General features: G+C 35.4%; 1 protein-coding gene across 2 annotated transcripts; it reads right to left on the bottom strand.

The window, feature by feature from the left end:
* Positions 1-533: 533 nt before the first annotated feature.
* Positions 534-19,345, bottom strand: Lili (LMBR1-like protein lilipod). Of its 2 annotated transcripts, none has more exons than XM_077401916.1 (9): positions 18,904-19,344; positions 14,257-14,521; positions 8,672-8,775; positions 8,481-8,607; positions 8,293-8,361; positions 8,033-8,162; positions 7,577-7,934; positions 6,380-6,611; positions 534-2,065 (listed from the first exon to the last, which is right to left on the bottom strand). In XM_077401916.1, the coding sequence occupies exons 1-9, from the start codon at positions 18,961-18,963 to the stop codon at positions 1,806-1,808; spliced, it is 1,605 nt and encodes a 534-aa protein (XP_077258042.1). In that variant the 5' UTR covers positions 18,964-19,344; the 3' UTR covers positions 534-1,805. The 2 variants fall into 2 exon arrangements, with proteins under 2 accessions (XP_077258042.1, XP_077258043.1); XM_077401917.1 differs by lacking the exon at positions 534-2,065 and adding an exon at positions 4,517-6,045 and having other exon boundaries at positions 18,904-19,345.
* Between the last annotated feature and the right edge of the window lie 1,375 nt (positions 19,346-20,720).

Below are 20,720 nucleotides of genomic sequence, written 5' to 3'. Positions count from 1 at the left end.
AAAAAATATAGATGTTAGTTTAAAATTAAAATTTATTAAATAAAAATTTATATATGTATATATATATATATAATACATACATAAATTTTTATATATTATATATAATGACAATCATTTTTACGTTTCGACCTACTTGATCTTCACATTAGAACGTTCTAATAAAATTACATTAAGAGAAATATATTAGAACGTTCTGATGAAAATCAAGTAGGTCGAAACGTAAATGATTGTCATTATATTGTGGAGGGGTAAAAGCCATAGTGGTGTAAGTCAAATTTTTTAAAATATTGTTGTCTTGTATGCATAGATGCAATTTATATATTGTACAGATTGCATCTATGCACACGAGTTAATATTTAAAAAAATTTGACTTACACCACTATGGCTTTTACCCCTCCATATATATATTTTTTATTTAATAAATTTTAATTTTGAACCAACACCTATATTTTTTGCTCGAATATTGGCCGGATAATCTTCTTTTAGTGTTGCGTACACTTTATACAATTAGAATATGTATAAGTCTCTTAAAATCTCATTTTATTGCGATTTATTCAGTCTAAGAACATTTCGTATTCCGCATGAGATGTTAAACAATTCCTTACGCTTTCGTTATAACCCAGTTAATATTTCTTAGGTTTTTATTTCAAGCAGTCATTAAAATTTATTATTTAAATTGAAACTGTTTTTTCTTTTATGCACAATTGGAAATTATAAAATGAGGACACGTTCGAAGGTAAATAAATTCATCGAAGATTCTTTTCGCGGAGGATAGATTCTTGCCCAGTACATTGATGAACAATTTCACCGAATACCTTATATATCCGTAAATTGTATCGTATCCTCCTTGCAGTCCTTACATCCACTATAAATCATTCGATCGTGACACATACTCGCTCAATTACTGGGTCCTTTTCCCGGGCCCGGACGAACATATTCTTAAAAATAGCATTAATGTAATAAATAAATATTTAACGCTATGTATTACGGATGTGACCGCCTTTTGTCCTTATCGGACTACATGTTCTTGGTAGCGATCATGTAACTTTATCTTTAGGGTGGAATTGTCAAAAGTGAAAATTTTCACCATTGAAGTTAATGGTGAAACTTTTCACTTTTCACATTTCCGTCATGATCGCTACCCTTGACTGGCTTCGCGCGTCTTAATTACAAATAATCACTAGCGTTCGCTTACTCTAAGCGATAAACTTCTTGGCTCTTACGAAAGTTTCATTGGCTCTTTAATGCAGCGATTTTCGATGGCGCAAGAGCAAAAACGCATTATCCTTAAAAAAAGAAAGGGATATAATCAAGATTATATTTTGATCACCGACGAAGTTTGCCGGTGATTTCAACGTAACCAATTCAAATTCCTTGGAAAAGCCAATCTTTTGAACACGAAGCAACACCTTTATTTAAATATACTGCCATATATTTAGATTATGTTTAGATTCATAAATTCTTAAAAGATTAAAAGAAACGAGCAGTTTTGGAATCTTGGAACATGAAAATACAGAAGACCTCGGCGTGATCGCTCGAGCACGTAAGAATCTAACGATCTAACGATCCAGTCCAGTCCAAGACTTCAAGAGCATCGAAGAATTGGCACGTCCAAAGATCTGTAAGTTTGAGAGCTCTGCAACTGCTTTCCTACATACGTCGTACGGCATAAATTTCTCACGTCTTCGAGAGACTCCTTGTAATTCTGCATACAAGAACATAAAAACCAGGCAAACTTTCACAAGGTTCCGGCGTCTCTTTTCTCTCTCTGTTTAATTAATTATATAATAATATAACAAATCAGTCTAATCTTCCTTTGTAGAAAACATCCCTGACGACGGTGAATATTTCTTTGCGTCGGCGGTGACGCTGGTAGTTCTGAAGATGCCGAGCAGGCTGCTCCTCAGACGGGTGTAAATCTCCTTGCGCACAGTCGCTGTAAACTTGGTGGTCAGGCAGCTAATCGCCGCCGTCGCGAAGATCAGATTGTAGAGGAGCACGAGCTTGAAGTTACCAAGCCATTCGATGCGTCCGAAATCACCCAGTAGATCAAAGTTTGTCATTCCTGAGAAAAGCATGAATCAGAAGGAATGTGAGCAAAGCAATAATAAAGTCTTATTCCATGTAAAGCGCCATTTTTTTAAATTACTTCTTTCAATCGCCAGATAGTAATTTCGTTATCCGTTTTGTTATCTATAATTATTCGTGATGTTTCGTTCGTAAATCCTCTTCTTTTCTTATAACACGAAAGTTATTTGTACTTTGACATTTTTGTTAATAAAAATATTGATTCTAAATATATATCAGTCAAAGAATCCCTCGTCATATATGAAAGAACATAGTTTTTTTATTAAATAAACTAGCACGCTCGTATAAATATAACAATTAATAAGGGAAAGGCCAATAATCGAGCAATATAATGGATGTTAATTCATATAATTATTAATCACATACAACCAGTGATCGGCAAAAATTCTGTTTTTAGTAATGATATCGGCGATTATTTTTAATTAATCAAAAATAAAAAATTTAAATGTTTTTAATTTTAATTAACAAAAAATTGGTAATTAATAAAATACTAAGCTCTAAATTTAAAATAATTATTAATTAATTGAAAATGTAATACTCTGTTTAAAAAATTAATAAATAATCAGAAATATATTGCTCATAATTTAAAAATTGGCAATTATATAAAATAAATTGTCAGTTTCAAAAAAAATTACATTAAAAAAAAATATTTTTAATTTTTTAAAAAATTAGTAATTTTTAAAAAGTAAATTATTTGAACAATTAATAGATAATTATTAGAAAATATATTACTAATTTTTTAGAAAATTAGCATTTATTAATTTGTAAAGTATTCGTTTTTAAAAGTACATTAGTTGCAGTAGAAATGAAACGATGACGTTAACTATACTAAATAATTTTTTCCTACTGAAAATTCGTGTCTTTTGGGAAAATTTGCAATTACTAGTTGAACTATAATTTGACGATGGTCTCTTGCTCTCTCTTAAGGCCATCGCGCACAAAATTGCATAGGCTGCATAAGCATAGCATAAGACCGCTGGACCGGCTGGACCAATCTTATGTAAATTAATATGGCGACTTTATACTGGATGCTCATTGGTTTAGCGGTCTTATGCTACGCTATACCTGTTTCCTACACTCATATCCGTCAAGAATAAATTACTGGCTTATCAAAAAATAAAGTTACAATTTTGTAAAAAGTTAGTGTTTGGATAAGCCAATTTTTGATGTTGAAAATGAAGGACGGATTAGCGCTGTAGCAGCAGCTTCACATCCTAAATTTAAATTGAACTGGCTCAATTGTTTAAGTCGCTCAGTGCAAGCAAATGTTATAGTAGCAATAAAAGAAGCACTTGCTTCTATGTCGAGTAGAGTTGAAGATAAGAAAAAAGATGATAGTGTAGCTGAGGATGATTTTTTTGACTTTACATGTGATCATGATACACCTGATGTAGTCGAAACTTTTGGGGCCTCTGATGTAGAAGCAATTATTCAGAAATTTAGTACTGAAAGTAGGAATGATCTCGAATTACTTAATTTATATCCTATTGTTAAGAAAGTTTTTCTCAAATTTAATACACCTTTACCATCTTCTGCACCAGTAGAAAGATTTTTTAGTTACGCTACAATGTTTAATTTACCTAAATTTAATAAATTAACTGATGAGAATTTTGAATTAAAAATAATTATAAAGTGTTATTCGAGTGTCGCTAAAAAAATAGTATTATTTACTTAGAAAACACGTGATTCTCTTAAATAATTTGGGCATATTTAAGGCTCCTGGGTACTCGTCGCGGCCATGTTGGAATGTGAGAAGAAGTAAGAAATGACACGTTGAAAATTCTTGCGTAGTATTTCCAAATAAAAAGATATTTGCTTAAAATAACACTACAGATCACTTCAGCACACTTTAAAAATACGCCGAGTTGAGGTTAAGTCTACCCCTTTTCCTTGATAGTAATAAACAGCCGTAAAACGAATGTGATACGATGCAGGCTTGTGCGCAGGCGCATGACTAGATTTCGTATTATATTCATTTTACGGCTGTTTATTAATTGTCAAGGGAAAGGGGTAGACTTAACTTCAACTTGGCGTATTTTTAAAGTGTGCTGAAGTGATCTGTGGTGTTATTTTAAGCAAATATCTTTTTATTTGGAAATACTACGTAAGAATTCTCAACGTGTCAATTCTCAACATTTCTCGCTTATTCTCCATTGGAGAGAGTTCTTATTTCTACCGCGACGGTACGTCGTCACCGTCAACGCGGAGTTTTCGGCTCAGGGACCAGGAGCTTTAAAGAGCATTACATCAATGAGAGATGATAAATAATCTTGATTGAAAACTTGAAGAATAAATACGCTGTATCTGCTGATACGTTTATACAATATTAATATGTAAGTAATAATTAATAAATTATTCTTGTAAGTCAAATATGTACACATTTATTACCGTGTTGACTGATTTAATAATAACTGTGTGATAACAAATATAATTTTTTAATCATTGACTTCGCTTTATTTAGTACTTCTGAATATAAAATTGAAACTTCGAATACATTCATATATTTACAAAAATTGTATGTTATATGCACACTCAAAGAGAAAGAAAATTTAAGAACAACAACTTATACTTATTAATATAATCTAATAAATATCGACTAGGTTAATTAATAGATATATTTTCTCACAAATCTTCACAATTATTTTTTTAGTTGTTTAAAGAATGTTGGCATTCTTAAAACAATTTTTCGCTTTATCATTAATGTGTAAAATAAGTGTAATCAAGAACTTTATGATGTTCCCTTTGTCTTGCCTAGTATCTCTGATTGTAATATTGTCAGTTACCTCATGTTCATGCTTGTTTTTGCCAAGACACCTTGTTTCAGAGTTAAGGATAAAAAATTATTTTTATTTAATTGTTAATTTTCTGAAAAATTAGAAAATATTTTTATTTAATTACTAATTTTTTGGAAAATATTAAAAAATATTTTTTTCCATTATTTTTTAGAAAATTAAAAATTATTTTTATTTAATTATTTATTTTTGAAAAATTAGTTATAATTCTCGATTTATTATTAAATTTTCTAAGAATTAAAAAATAATGTTACACATTAATAATTTTTGTAGAAATAATCTTTTTTTGAAATTATTTACAAATTGTTAGGTAAATAAAAATAAGTTGAAAAATATTTTTAATTTTTTTGGCACTTAATATTGTATTTTGGCTTATTAATGATTGCTTTGACATTAAAAAATAAATAATGAAAATTTTTTTTTTGCCGATCACTGCATACAACCAAGCGACAACTAAAAACTAGATTAAACGAACACAAAAACAATATCAGAACAGATCCATCTAGACATTCTGCGATTTCCGAACACATTACGAAATATAATCATACTTTTGATTAGGATAGTATGTACAGTAATACTCGATTCAGAAGCGAATTATTATAAGAGACTCATATCGGAGATGTTACACATTAAGGAACAAGAAAATGGGATCAATTCTAATAAAGACACAGAATTTCTGGATGATTCATATTTCAGCATACTTGACGAGCTGACCAATCACAAAACTTAGCAAATTTCGGTTGACCTAACATAAAACATTATATTCCCTATACACTGTTATTTGTTTATAACTCTGTCCGTCCTGACAATCTACGCAGTCATTTGACATCAGTAACACGAGCCAAAGCATTACATCGCACTTTGAAAGATATTTTGACAAATATATGTAAGTCTTAATAGATCTTAGATTAGCGACATTTTAGTCACATATAACATCTTTTCAGATAACTATTTTTACACCTTGACTAAACAACGAAGCAACAATTCTTATGGACCGGACCCGATTTATTCTCGCCTCCGAACGAGGAATCAATTATGTTAATTTGCTCGCTGACGACCTCCGTTTTTACCTTTGACTTCATAGATGCAACGACAATATCCCTGTATGTATTTGTCAAACCTTTTATTCTTCAGATTTACCAAACCTTTTAACGGTGATGTGGCTCTGTAGGTTAAGAATTTTATATGGTTAGTTAGGAATTACATTGCGATTATTCTACGGCTGAAGAAGACTCGGTGAAATCGAAACGTTCTGTTGTTTACATATATGTGATTAATAATTATATGAATTAACATCTATTATTGCTCGATTATTGGCCTTTCCCTTATTAATTGTTATAGTTTTTTTAACCCTGTAAATATGCAGATTGTATATCTAGTAGTTGAATGAGAAAAAACAAGAGCAAGCACACAGATCTTTCTATTATTAATTTCAATTATTTTAGAATATAAGTAGGATTGAAACGTTTTTGTGGGATATAAATAAACATCCAGCTTACCTAGGATTCGCGATAATAGCGGTAATGCCGAACTTAGCACAAGCAAAAGGGCGCAATTTGCAATGAGATGAGTGAGCGGCGTGGAGCGAAACTTTGGTTGGACGATTCTCACGCCCGGTAAGACGTACAGGCCGATTGCGCTAGTCACGGCCAGGTAAAGGATCACCGCTACCTCGATGGCCGCACCGACAGGCCCGAGCTTAGACAGAGAACTGATGCCAAGCGTAAATTGCTGTTGAAATAAAAAAACAGTACCTTTATAGTTTTTCAAAGTAAAATTAAAATTAGATGAAGAAAACGATACTATCATCAGTTAAATAATTTACGAAATAAATTATTTGGTACAATAAATCTGTAATTCATTTTTTTATTGGAAGGATTCCGATCGGAATTATTCCGCTTTCCCTAGAAAACACAATAGAAATCTAAGAAATGCGTTCGAAACTTTACTCGCGGGTGCACATCGCGTCGTTCTGTCTTTGTTACTTACTAAAAATTGAACAAAGACGAAACAACGCTGGTGTGCACCCGAGTGAAGTTTTCGAACGCAGCCCTAAACAATTCCGATCGGAATCCATTCTGAAAAGTTCCATAATACATGCTCTGGTCCCTGAGCCGAGTTCCGCATTAACGGTGGCGACTGGCGACGTGCTGTAGCGGTAGAAATAAGAACTCTGTTTAATGGAGAACTCTGTGACATGTTGAGAACCCTATTTTGTCGTGCGTGCAATTTCCTTATTATTCGCTCTGTACTTGTGCTATAACGTTTAATGTATTCGTGAAACTCATATAATTGACCGAAAACTATCCTTTTTCCTCGACAATAAACAAACAGCCATAAAACAAACAGTTTTCCTGTATATGTTTAGGTTTCGTTTTATGGTTGTTTATTGTCGAGGGAAAAGGATAGTTTTCGGTCAATTTTAGAAGTGTTCCGAAACGATCTATAGTGATTTTTTATCGAAATGTCTTTTTATTTGAGAATGGCACACACGACAAAATAGGGTTATTTCTCGCCTCAATAGCAAGAATTCAATATGGCTGCGGTGACTACCCAGGAGCCTTATTACAGCACGCAAAACTATAAATTCACCATTTTTATGTTAATTAATATAACGGTAATTCAAATTAATAATTGCAGCGCGAGTTCATGACTAGAAAGTTGATTAATTCGGAGGAAGTAAAGTACGTACGAACCCTCGTGCTCAACGGCAACGCCTTGATGCCTATCAGTAATTCTATAGTATTTTGCACCGCTAATAGAGCCGTGGCGGTGGACAAAATGAGCAGCGCCAGCATCGCTACCGGATAAAGTAGCGTACGCCGGACCCACCAGGTCCTCCGCTGTTGGTCCAGCAGCTGTCGTCGCCTCTGAACATCGTCCAGCCGTTGAGAAAGGCCTTTTTGCAGAGCACCATTCCTTAGACACAGCAAACCTGGGCTTATGCACAGCAGCGGCTCGTCGTCCTCGTGCATCGACCAGCCGCAACTCATCGCCGGCGACATCGGCACCGGCGACACGTACGATTTTCCCGTAGCTTTCACGTGCTGCAATCTGAACAGACGTTGATTTAGATATGTAAAAAAAAGGTTAGACAATTCGCGATACTGGATATACATAAGAATACAAGAAAAAGGAAGAGAAATGCTTACCTCCTACGGATACAGTCCTCCTCTAATCTATACGCGAAGAACTCCTCATCCAAGTTCTTCAGAAATTGGGGTTTAACAAGAAACGACCCCACCACATCGAACAGTCGTACGAATCCCACTGGAGTGCATACTAAAGATAAAGCGATTTAATGAATTAGAGTAAGTTCATGGAAAAAAATATTACATTTGAAAAATATTGCAAATTGATTTTTCTGTGCTGCGCGGACAGCGGAGTTATGCGAAAAATGCGTGATACTTACGCAATAACATTACTACGCCAACAAACGAGACGCAGGAGTACAGGAAAGGCAGATAATAACTCCATAAATCTGTAAAGTAAATTGTATCAAATCCATAGTCTTATTCGATGTCGTAACTTTATCGCCCTGATATATTTAAATTATATACAAGATTATATATCAATTTCGTATATGTTATGTATACTTACTGAGCAACGTGTGCAAACTTGAGTTTTGATAATCCAACAAGGCCGACAGGACATAGGTCATTCCCAGTACGAGAGTACCCAAGAGACAGAGAACTGTCACTGTCTCGTACACCCTCGCCATCACGCCCTACGATCGCAGCATAGTTATAAAAGGTGGGACAGATTAGAAGTCATTCAGGATTTTGTCTTACCTTTTTATGGCCTTCGAAACCTTCAGACTCCGTAAAGAGATAGGCGAAAGGCAGAAACACAAAGAGCGATAAATTCGAAAATAGGAACACGTGGTTCCATAGACCTGTCAATGGGAAATTAAACTTGTTAATTAAACAATATGACTTTTACACGAAGATATAAATTGAAGATGTAAGATAATTATATCGCATGAATTCATCGTCGGTATCTTTTTATCAGTACATAATATCGCTAGTGAAATATATCTGCTATAATTATGCAAATAAACCCGTACTCTCAATTCACAAAACTATGATTTGTAAGTGCATTTAATTTGTGAATTAACAAAACTCTTCTCAAAAATTTTTAACTTGTATCTACTATATTTTTATCTATTAATAATTTTAATGATATTAGATCAATTAAAACAGAACAACGTACCCAGACAGCAAAGCATGTCTGAGCAAAAATGCGCAAATCTGTGATCGCTTGTGATGCTGGCAACTTGCCATACATTTGCTTCAATTGATTTCGAGTACTTAATTTAATATCTGAAGCAACATGCAGGCAACATTGGATATATGTATTGCCAGCAATTTGTCGGGAACAGAACAGCATCAAATTTACTTCGCGTTGCTAGCAATATGACAGCATTGTGTGATTCTATGAATTATTACAGCAACAGTTCAAATTTTGAGACGATTTTAGACCGCAGCATAAGTTTCCAACAAGTTGCTGGCAAGTTGCTATACAAAATTGTTATATCGTGAAGGCATCAACTTGCCGACAAATGCGGACTCAGTTGCCACAATTCTGGTAGCAACACATACTATGTTGTCGGCAACATGCCAGCAACAATTAGACACGTTGCTATCTGGGTACACCTTATATGTTCTATCCTTCTTCGTATTCTTATTGTTGCTTTAATTTCTTAAAGTAAATTATCAAATACTTTTACTTCGCCAGTGAGTAGTGAAATTACAAAAATCCTTTGTTGCGACCAAACTGGCTAATATTTATTTAACAAGCACAACGCGTTTTTCAACCGAGATTCCGGTCCTTCTCAAGTGCGTACAATAAATTAACGCTTGCAAAACACTTCATTATACACAATGTGGCAGCAATGAGTCTACAAACTAAAATACAAAAAAAAAGTAAAATAATAAATTAACAAGAAAATGACGCACGAAGAGTAAACACAGGAATAAAATAGCAACGCTTACATGTTTTGTGTGTCAAAGGCGATAAAAGATATGCGAGTCATATTAACAAACGTGAAATTCGGTGGTGCGTTCACTAGAGGTAACCGAAAGCGCTCACATTAAGTTTATTATTTTGTCATAAATGCCCGGAAGGTTATCGGTGTCTTTTTGTAAATTAATAGTGTTATTGTTTTTCTTAATAAACACCATTTCGGCTATCTCTCTCTTTTTAAAATGTTTCTCGCTATGTAGAACTTTGGGACTAGTCCAATTAAACTCGTGATTGCACGAGGTCTTGTGTTTGCTGACCACAGAGATTACTGGGATGCTTTTTAATATCAGCACGATGTTCTTTGATTCTAGTCACCAAATTTCTTTTGGTCTGTCCGATGTAACATGCGTCGCAATTAAGACAATCGATCTCGTATACAATTTTCATGCGTTTAGCGCTTTCGAGCCTATCTTTGCCTCTATTAATAATACGATCGAGTTTTTTAGGAACCGTATAGACCACGTCGAATCCTTTGTTCCTCAGGGCTTTACTGATACTCTCGCTACAATTCTTTATGTAAGAAATGGTGACAAAATGTCGCACAGTATGAACTTCGTCGTTTCCCGAATCGCGGTTCTTTAAAAGCATTAATCGTCGTTTTATGTATTTGTTATAAAAATATGTCGGATAACCATTATCAGAGAGAATCTCTTTAACAACACGGATATTATTCTCATGGAAGCGCTCGTTGAAATCGCTCGGTCAACCAAATTAGAAATAACGTTAACTTTGTAGTTAATTGGGTGGCTTGAATAAAAATTAATGTAGCGTCCTGAGAAGGTGGGTTTTCTGTACCAATTTGTTAACAGATTTTCGCCATCTCTAATAACGGTCACATCTAAGAAGTTGATCGAGAGATTGGTCTCAGTTTCGCATGTAAAATTCAGACGCGGGTGGTAACTGTTAAAAACCTCAAGCGTGTCATTTATTTTATCACTTGGTCATAATTGCAAATATATCGTCAACATATCTCCCGAATATGGGAACCTTGAAACTTAATAATTCAAGGCAATATGTTTCAAGGTCGTCAAGCACTATGTTGGCAAGAATAGGGGAAAGAGGAGACCCCATGGGACTACCAAAAATTTGATCGTAAATATTCCCATTAAAACTAAAGCTAGTGGAGCTTAGAACAATGTCAATAGCGTATAAAAATTGTTGTAAAGTTATTTTAGTGGCAGTAGAAATGTTGTGCTTGTTAAATAAATATTAGCCAGTTTGGTCGCAACAAAGGATTTTTGTAATTTCACTACTCACTGGCGAAGTAAAAGATAATTTAATACACACCTCGACCTAACAATAGTGTTCCATCAAGACAAAGGATTTTTCAAGACTACCACCGAACTATACGGACATAATAGCACCTTGTCTTTAAAGTCTTGGGTTAAAACTAACATCACGCTATGCACTGCTCTTCAGCAACTGACCTTTCTTGTTCGATGCAGACGATGCGACATCCTGCCGCCGTACATCTATAACATACGCTTCATTGTTCTCTTCAAACTCGACAGAATGAACCACGAATATAAGACCTTTAACACTAAGTACCAAAAAAAGTTGTTAAATCTCGAGATCAAGGACATTCACTTTTATATAAATGCTTTACGCTCAAAGATCCGCGACACTGAAAATTATCTTTTTCGGTCTTTACCAGAACGCTTGGTCACGGATTTCTTTAAACGTAACAATGAGAGTATTTCCCGCCACAATAGCCGAACTAAACTTAAGCTAATGGATAAATTCAATCATATTTTAGTTAAACGTAATCGACTCGGTAATGTTTTTTCTGAAAAGAACATGAATAAATGGATCGTCAACGTGAGTAGCAAACGGATTCCCGACCACGTTTCGAAATTTCTTAGCTTAGGTGATAGATTTGGCTTGCCGATTAATTTTTGTGATAGAAATGACCGCGTTGACTCTGTCTTACATGTAATAAAAAGTTTCGAACTTAATAGCCACAAAATTAACCAAGATAGTGCTAATGAAACACGCTTATCGATCTCTAATATATTACAAGGGTTTCTTACTAATAAACAACATGTGAATCACATTGACAGATTTATCTCGGACTCATTTTACAAATGTAAAAAATTCTTGAAAAATAATGACGACCTGTTGGTCACAAAAGCTGATAAAGGCCAAGTTACTGTTGTCATGGACAGAACGACTTACATAGAACAAATGACTGACTTACTCAACGACCAGACAACATATAAGAAACTCGATCGTGACCCTATCAAGCGCCTAACAACTAAAATCAATGGTTTAGTTCGCTCATGGTATGACAATGAAATTATTGACGAGCATACTTTCAAGAAACTACGCAGCACGTGCGGTAATTTGCCCCGTTGCTACGGACTACCAAAAATCCATAAAAACGGCTTTCCACTACGGATTATTGTCTCCGCGGTCGGTAGCCCATTATATAACATTGCTTGTTATCTTCACAACATTTTGAACAATTCCATTCCTAAACCGCGTTCTTATATAAAAGACAGTTGGTGTTTCGTTGAGAGTATCAGAAAATTGAAAATTCTGCCCGACGAAATTCTTATTTCACTCGACGCCACTTCTCTTTTCACTAACATCCCGAAGGAGCTTGTTATGGAAGGCATCAAAAAACGATGGTGTCACATCTCTACTGCCACTAAATTAACTTTACAACAATTTTTATACGCTATTGACATTGTTCTAAGCTCCACTAGCTTTAGTTTTAACGGGAATATCTATGATCAAATTTTTGGTAGTCCCATGGGGTCTCCTCTTTCCCCTATCCTTGCCAACATAGTGCTTGACGTCCTTGAAACATATTGCCTTGAATTATTAAGTTTCAAGGTTCCCATATTCGGGAGATATGTTGACGATATATTTGCAATTATCCCACATGATAAAATAAATGACACGCTTGAGGCTTTTAACAGTTACCACCCGCGTCTGAATTTTACATACGAAACTGAGACCAATCTGTCAATCAACTTCTTAGATGTGACCGTTATTAGAGATGGCGAAAATCTGTTAACAAATTGGTACAGAAAACCCACCTTCTCAGGACGCTACATTAATTTTTATTCAAGCCACCCAATTAACTACAAAGTTAACGTTATTTCTAATTTGGTTGACCGAGCGATTTTATTGTCCAACGAGCGCTTCCACGAGAATAATATCCGTGTTGTTAAAGAGATTCTCTCTGATAATGGTTATCCGACATATTTTTATAACAAATACATAAAACGACGATTAATGCTTTTAAAGAACCGCGATTCGGAAAACGACAAAGTTCATACTGTGCGACATCCTGTCACCATTCCTTACATAAAGAATTGTAGCGAGAGTATTAGTAAGGCCCTGAGGAACAAAGGATTCGACGTGGTCTATACTGTTCCTAAAAAACTCGATCGTATTATTAATAGAGGCAAAGATAGGCTCGAAAGCGCCAAACGCATGGAAATTGTATACGAGATCGATTGTCTTAATTGCGACGCATGTTACATCGGACAGACCAAAAGAAATTTGATGACTAGAATCAAGGAACATCGTGCTGATATTAAAAAGCATCCCAGTAATCATTCTGTGGTCAGCAAACACAAGACCTCGTGCAATCACGAGTTTAATTGGACTAGTCCCAAAGTTCTACACATAGCGAGAAACATTTTAAAAAGAGAAAGATAGCCGAAATGGTGTTTATTAAGAAAAACAATAACACTATTAATTTACAAAAAAACACCGATAACCTTCCGGGCATTTATGACAAAATAATAAACTTAATGTGAGCGCTTTCGGTTACCTCTAGTGAACGCACCACCGAATTTCACGTTTGTTAATATGACTCGCATATCTTTTATCGCCTTTGACACACAAAACATGTAAGCGTTGCTATTTTATTCCTGTGTTTACTCTTCGTACGTCATTTTCTTGTTAATTTATTATTTTACTTTTTTTTTGTATTTTAGTTTGTAGACTCATTGCTGCCACATTGTGTATAATGAAGTGTTTTGCAAGCGTTAATTTATTGTACGCACTTGAGAAAGACCGGAATCTCGGTTGAAACGCGTTGTGCTTGTTAAATAAATATTAGCCAGTTTGGTCGCAACAAAGGATTTTTGTAATTTCTTAAAGTAAATTACTTAATCTCTTTTATCTCATTATATGTTAATATTATATTCTTTATAATTGTAATGTTATCTCGAATTATGATAAGATTGCTCTTGGGTGATTGTCCCAGAATAAAATAAAGCTACTTTCCATTTCGACTCTTCTATCTTTCTATATGTGCATCTATTTCTTATATATTTCGAGTAACTCGTGTTGAAGTATATATTTTCCCAGATTATTCAGTTCAAGATTTTACCTTGGATAAGGGAACTGTTGAGCCACTTGACGTAGTAGCTATTCGGGTACAAAATGAGGACCTCATTACTGGCAATAGACACCGGAAGTAGGAGAGTCGCGCCGACGGAAATTGCCAGGGCGACCGTGCACAGCCAGAGGCTGATCCTGTACACGGTGACCTCATCCTCGTCCACCGACAAGTAATCCTCGCGATCCCGGCGTCTGAAACGCGCGATCAACGCGTAGCTCGAGATATATAGCAACAGGAAAAGCAGCAGGTATATCTGCAAAGACACCGTTCATTGCACAACAGTTAGGTACATCTTAACCGTGTTTATATATATATATATATATAATATAAAAATTTTTAAAAATGTACTTTTTAGTGAACAAATTAATTAAACATTTCAATTGCTTATAACAATTGGAATTTGCATTTTCTTGTAACAAACTATTTTTTTTTTTTTTCAAAGATTGTCTTCTTAACTTGAAAATGCTTCTTTGAAAAGGTTTTTCTACGACAAATTTAAAAAATTTAAAAAATACGAGGTCAAATCTTGTCCGATTTGACGTGGAATCGCTCACATATATATATATATATATATATATATATATATATATATATACTTCTTATTTATATTTCTCACTTATAATAAACTCTTTTCTTATACAGCGTGTTTTCGAAGTAAGTACAAAGAATTAAAGGGGATATTGCGTAGCTTATTTTAAAAAGAAAAGGTCCTATAAACATATGCCCTAAACTGCTTCATTTTCAAAATGCAGGATGTCGAAGTTGTGAACAAAAATATGAAAATTTCGAAAAGCGTTTAAAGGTACTTGATTCAAATTTAGTATTCGTATACGAGGTATTAAGAATCATTTTTCACCGCGCGATAAAACATTTTCAGATTCACCAAGAACGTACATTGACGTCAAAATGACGAGTGCTTGCTACCTGGGATGGGTATCATATACAGGCAATCATATTAAGTTTTTTTAATGAAAAAATGTTACGCTACTGTTTTTTTCCAAGTTTAACAATTTTTAAATTTCCAAACTAAAACTCCCCCCCAAAAAAACTTTAGTGTTTTTAAAAATAAAAGTTAATATCTATCAGTACTGGAAAATGGTTCTTAATACATGTGTGTACGCATATACCAAATTTGAATAAAATATCTTTAAACTTTTTTTCAGATTTTCAAAATTTTCTATTTTTTCCATAACTTTTTTTACACCCTGTATTATGAAAACAAAGAAGTTTAGGGCATGCATTTATAGAACCTTTTCTTCCTAAAATAAGCCATGGAATATCCTCTGCAATTTTTTTATACTTGGGGAATACCCTGTATATCAATAGTTCTTTATATTTTATATTTTTTTCGTCGCTTCAAACTTCTTTCTTATACTTGACTTCTTATACTTCTTTTTAAAGCAGCCTTGCGTTCCTTTGACATTTCTTTTTCTTCTTTACATAGATCTCCAATCTCGCGGCAGCAGATCGGTTTTTTCGACACCTCGTTTAGAATTCCCGGCGAAGCGACCGGTTTCTTGATTGCTCGTCGCGAAGAATCTTCGCAAAACGATCCGAGTACGTCGTCCATTCGCCGGGCGACAAGGCCCGTTTCCTTCACACACGCGTGTCGAGCGCGACAGCGATTTGTGAGACGCATTCGACGCAGGGTGAATGTACCTTGCGCAAGACGTCATCCAATTACAATTTCTCCGTTCACACATTTCCGCTAGTTTTCGAGTTTACGAGTGACGGAGGAGGACGAGGAGGAGGACAAAGGAGACGAAATGCTCTCGGTAGAAAGCTAGAAGATTAACTCGATACGAGGCGTGCCAGACCTATAATGATTTGAATTATCCTCCAATCTGCGAAGAAGTCAAACCTCGTCAGATTTCTCCGCGATTAAATTCACAAGTAACGGATCTGTCGGATATTCACTCTCAACATTAGCGCGGTCAAAACTAAAATAAATAAAACAAAATTAATAAGCGAAATGACGATGACGCCTCGCGTAAAACAATCAATCGGCGAGCGTTTCATTTATAAAACTCTCTGTGGAGAAAAACAAAGACAAATATGGCATGCCGTTTTACTTTTTAATAGCAAACATTTTTAGTATACAAATAAAAATTAATTCTCCAATTTACAATAAAGAGAAAAATGGTTTAGAAACATTATTATTATGTCTAGGCATAAAAATAACTAATTAAAATTATGTCTAGACATAATTTTAATTCGTCAAAGTAAAATTTGATGAAAATTGGATGGCACACCGTTTTACTTTTCAATAGCATAAATAATATTGTACTCGATATAAAAGTTTCGAAAAATAATTGTCTAAGAAAAATTGCGATTTTTATTAATGAATTAAAATTATGTTTAGACATAATAAAAATTGGACGAATTAAAATTATGTCTACACATAATAAAAATTCGGTATTATTTTTATGTCAAGACATAATTTTAATTTATCTAATTTTTATTATGTCTAGACATAATTTTAATTCGTCCAATTTTTATTATGTCTAGACATAATTTTAATTTATACAATTTTTATTTTGTTCGACAATTATTATTAAATTTTAACATATAATTTTAATTCATTCAATTTTTATTATGTCTAGACATAATAAAAATGAATTAAAATTATGTGTACACATAATTTTAATTCAGTCAATTTTTATTATGTCTAGACATAATTTTAATTCATTATTAAGAATCGCAATTTTTCTGAAGACTATTATTTTTTGAAACTTTTATATTGAGTATAATTTTATTTATGCTATTAAAAAGTAAAACGGCATGCCATAGACAAACGTTTTACGCGAGAGGGATATCATCATTGAAGTATCTTGGCAGAATCTTGCAGAATCTTGTCGGTTGTAAAAATAAAATTCATTTAGGAAGAAGCCTTCTTTTCCCCCGCACTTGTTTAAATCACGCGAAATTTGTACAGTTTAAATCTCGCACCAGCGCGATATCAATCGAAGACGAACGGATGTTTGTCCCGTTAAGATAAACAAATAAGTAGACCTCGTTTTTCGGTCCACGTCGACAAATAGTGGTGGAATCGTCGGAGCTTCCAACGCTCGCGGGCGCGACGGGCGTTATCACCCGTCGCGCATGATAAGGCACATTTTCTGTAATTAATCAATCAACACGGCCAAACACAGCTCTAATTCAACGAGCGGAGGACGAGCTCGTTCGTTTAGCTCCCACATGAATTTCAGGTTCGTTTTCGCGCAATTACAGCCCGGGAAATTGGATCCCATATCGGACAGTTTGATTAGATACTGTAAGATTCAGTTATGCGTGTCAACGATGCTACGATGCGAGAAATTTGGTTTTACGGCCAACGAGTTGATCGTAGAATCTGTAGAAATTCTAAAGAGGTCGGTTATGATGACATCCGCGGTGGAGCGCCCAGAGAAAAGCATTGTAATTCTTTACAAAAACTTACACAGGTGACCTTGACCTTGAAATATTTAAACCTAAAGATATAAAACTAAGATCGAAGAAAACACTGAATGTTTTAGATTAGAATGTTATTTTCTTATAAGAGCTTCCTTATATTTTTCACACATGTATGAAGTATTTACGTGGATGCAGTGGGTTCCACCCCTCTGCGGGAGACTCCGGCTGCGGTCCACTTGACGCTACAAATACTTCGAAGCATTCCTCTTCTCTTTTCTTTCAATGAAGAAAGAAGGAGAAGAAGGACGCTCCAAAGCATTTGTAGCGTCAAGTGGACTGCAGTCTACATCTCCAAAAAAACTAACCTAATTCAACCCAATTGTTGTGCGGGTGGATTACACATGTGTGATCCATCTACACAATTAAATTGGGTTAGGTTAGGTTAGTTTTTTTAAGGCAGAGTTTCTCACAGGGAGGCGGAATCCACTATATACATGCATACACTCCATCCACACAACAATTGAAGGGGTGGACCTCGCTTTGTGTTGATTATCATAAACATATATGTAAACATCATAATAGTGAGAAGTATTCAGGAACGGATATATAATATATACTGAAACCATATATATCGCATAAGAGTCTCTTATACAAAATAATATCTTGGAAAAAAAATTTTAGCTTTTCATGAATAATTCGGAAACTATAAAAGATAGAAGGGTGGACCATAGGACAAAAATTATAGAGCTCGTCGAAATCTAAGGCTGTGTTCCTTTATTCACTGCCAGTACTGAAAATCTATAGTTACGTGACGCAAACTATATATTTTCAGCACTGCCGGTAAAAAAGGAACACGGGGTAAATATCCCCCACTCAATATCTCGAAAAAAAAAGAAAAAAAATTTGTTTTTCGCGAACATTTCAAACCTCAAACTATTAAGAGACCGCCACATGGTTAACGCAAAGTTACTCAGCAATGAACCCTCTATAACACATGTCAAGTTCAAGATCATCCGAGCTGTGTAGTTTTTCTAAAGAATGGTCAAAAGCGTAAATCTCCATGAAATTGCCACATGAAGCATCACGTTCGAGTCCCGTGCCATGTGTGCGATCTCCCGAGTGGAGTGGGTCTTCGAATTCGATTTTTTATGCGCACGACAACGCGCGGCAAACTCGATCGCACAGTTCGGCGAGGATGGGCATTTTGCACGCTTGGACAGCATTCGAGGTGTTTATACTTACTATGTTTTCGCGCACGGTATTGTGAAACAATTGTTCCCTGAGATCAGCGTCATCTTCCATCTTCACCTGGTTGTCTGTGAATGATTTCGATCAGCCAGCGGCAGCAACATTTTACCGTATTGCACAGTTCCACGACGACATACCCTGGTGGGCGTCACTCGCGTGCGACGTAAAACGTCGAGAGGAAAATCTCGGCTCGTTCGTTTCTGCGACGGGTGTGTGCGAGCGAGCGAGCGCGCACGCGGGTGTGTGTGTATGTATGTAACAACGAAGCTAATGTATTCGCACGGTGACAGGCATGACGGACAATTAATCCACCAACCAACCAATGACCACCACGGTTGCTAACGAACTGATCAACAGTCAATCGTCAATCCGTGAATCTGTTCCGTTTGAGAAACTCGGCTAACCTTCGAGTTCGAAGAGAAACTCTCATTATGCCCCTCGCCTCCGCTTGGAGGCGCTACAGTTGAAGTTCGACTAGAGTCCCTTTATAAGAGTCTGGACAGACTGGTCCTTATTTTCATTGGACGTGCAACACCATGGCGGAACCAATCACGAGCGGTAAAATAACGAGCCTAAAGGTAAAATTTCATGGGCAGTAAAAAGCAGCAGCAGATCGTACTGATTGGCTATAAAATAGAGAAGTTCTCGAGTTCCTAGAACTTCTCTATTTTGTAGTCAATCAGTACAATCTGCTGCTACTTTTCACTGCCCATGAAATTTCACCTTTAGGAGCCTCTCTCAAGGTGCGTATTATGGAACTTTTCGAAATGGATTCCGATCGGAATTGTTATTTCCTACATTTCTATTGTATTTTTAGGGAAAATAGTATAATTTCGACAGGAATCCATTCCGCAAAGTTACGTGCATAATACGTGCCAGTACACATTAACGATATTGTTACGTGCTTTGCTGTAGCACTGTAGTGTTACATACCTGCGCAAAGCACGAAATGATGTCGTTAACATTTACAGAATAGGTGTCTTAGAATTTGAAATAAAGAATTACAAAATTAATAAAAAATGAAAATGACAATGTCATGCATTTATCTATATATACATCTCGTAATTTTCTCTATCAATAAATTGTATACTATTATAATTTATTTTATTGAAATATTCTTTTCAGGTATTTTAAAGTTTTGGTTATCTTATCTCTATCAAGTCAAAATAAAAATATAGACAAACTCATACTTTCTCACAGCCTCTGTAGAATTCTCTCACGATATCACAACAATACAACGATTACGTGTAGTCATCGACGCCATAGTGTTTTTCTTCCATCTAGGGCGTCTAGAATAGAGTCCCTATATACGTGACATTCACGCCATGTTGTTGCACTCCCAAAGTCTGTCCAGACTCTTAAGGTGCCTTTTCATGCTGACGCTCGACGCTCATTTTCAGCGGCAAGAAGGTCGCATGACCACACGTGACGTCGGCGTCAATTGAAATTCATGAAAAGGAAAACAGCGTCAAAATTTTGGCGCCTTTGCGCTGCTTTGGCTTTGACGCTAAAGCTGAGAAAATCCAGCGTTTTTTGCTTGACGCTAGCGTCAGCGCGAAATCACGTGATTTCGCGATACGCTGAAACGAGCGTCCCATGAATTCGCACCTTTAGGCTGCGGTCCACTTGACGCTACAAATGCTTCGAAGCATTCCTCTTCTCTTTTCTTTCAATGAAGAAAGAAAGAGAAGAAGGACGCAGGACGCTCCAAAGAATTTGTAGCGTCAAGTGGACCGCAGCCTAAAGGTGCGAATTCATGGGACGCTCGTTTCAGTGTTTCGCGAAATCACGTGATTTCGCGCTGATGCTAG

The sequence above is a fragment of the Temnothorax americanus genome, unplaced genomic scaffold (assembly GCF_048541705.1).
Source record: "Temnothorax americanus isolate GAGA-0224 unplaced genomic scaffold, ASM4854170v1 Scaffold15, whole genome shotgun sequence".
NCBI classification, from domain to species: Eukaryota; Metazoa; Arthropoda; class Insecta; order Hymenoptera; family Formicidae; genus Temnothorax; species Temnothorax americanus.
This window is presented reverse-complemented; position numbering and strand designations above follow the sequence as displayed.

Excerpts from the sequence above, each read along its gene's own strand:
- Lili (XM_077401916.1), bottom strand. The coding sequence starts at position 18,963 with ATGGAAGATGACGCTGATCTCAGGGAACAATTGTTTCACAATACCGTG. Across the intron at positions 8,163-8,292 it reads TGGCGTAGTAATGTTATTGC|TATGCACTCCAGTGGGATTC; the intron begins GTAAGTATCACG and ends CTTTATCTTTAG. Across the intron at positions 7,935-8,032 it reads GAGGACTGTATCCGTAGGAG|ATTGCAGCACGTGAAAGCTA; the intron begins GTAAGCATTTCT and ends ACGTCTGTTCAG.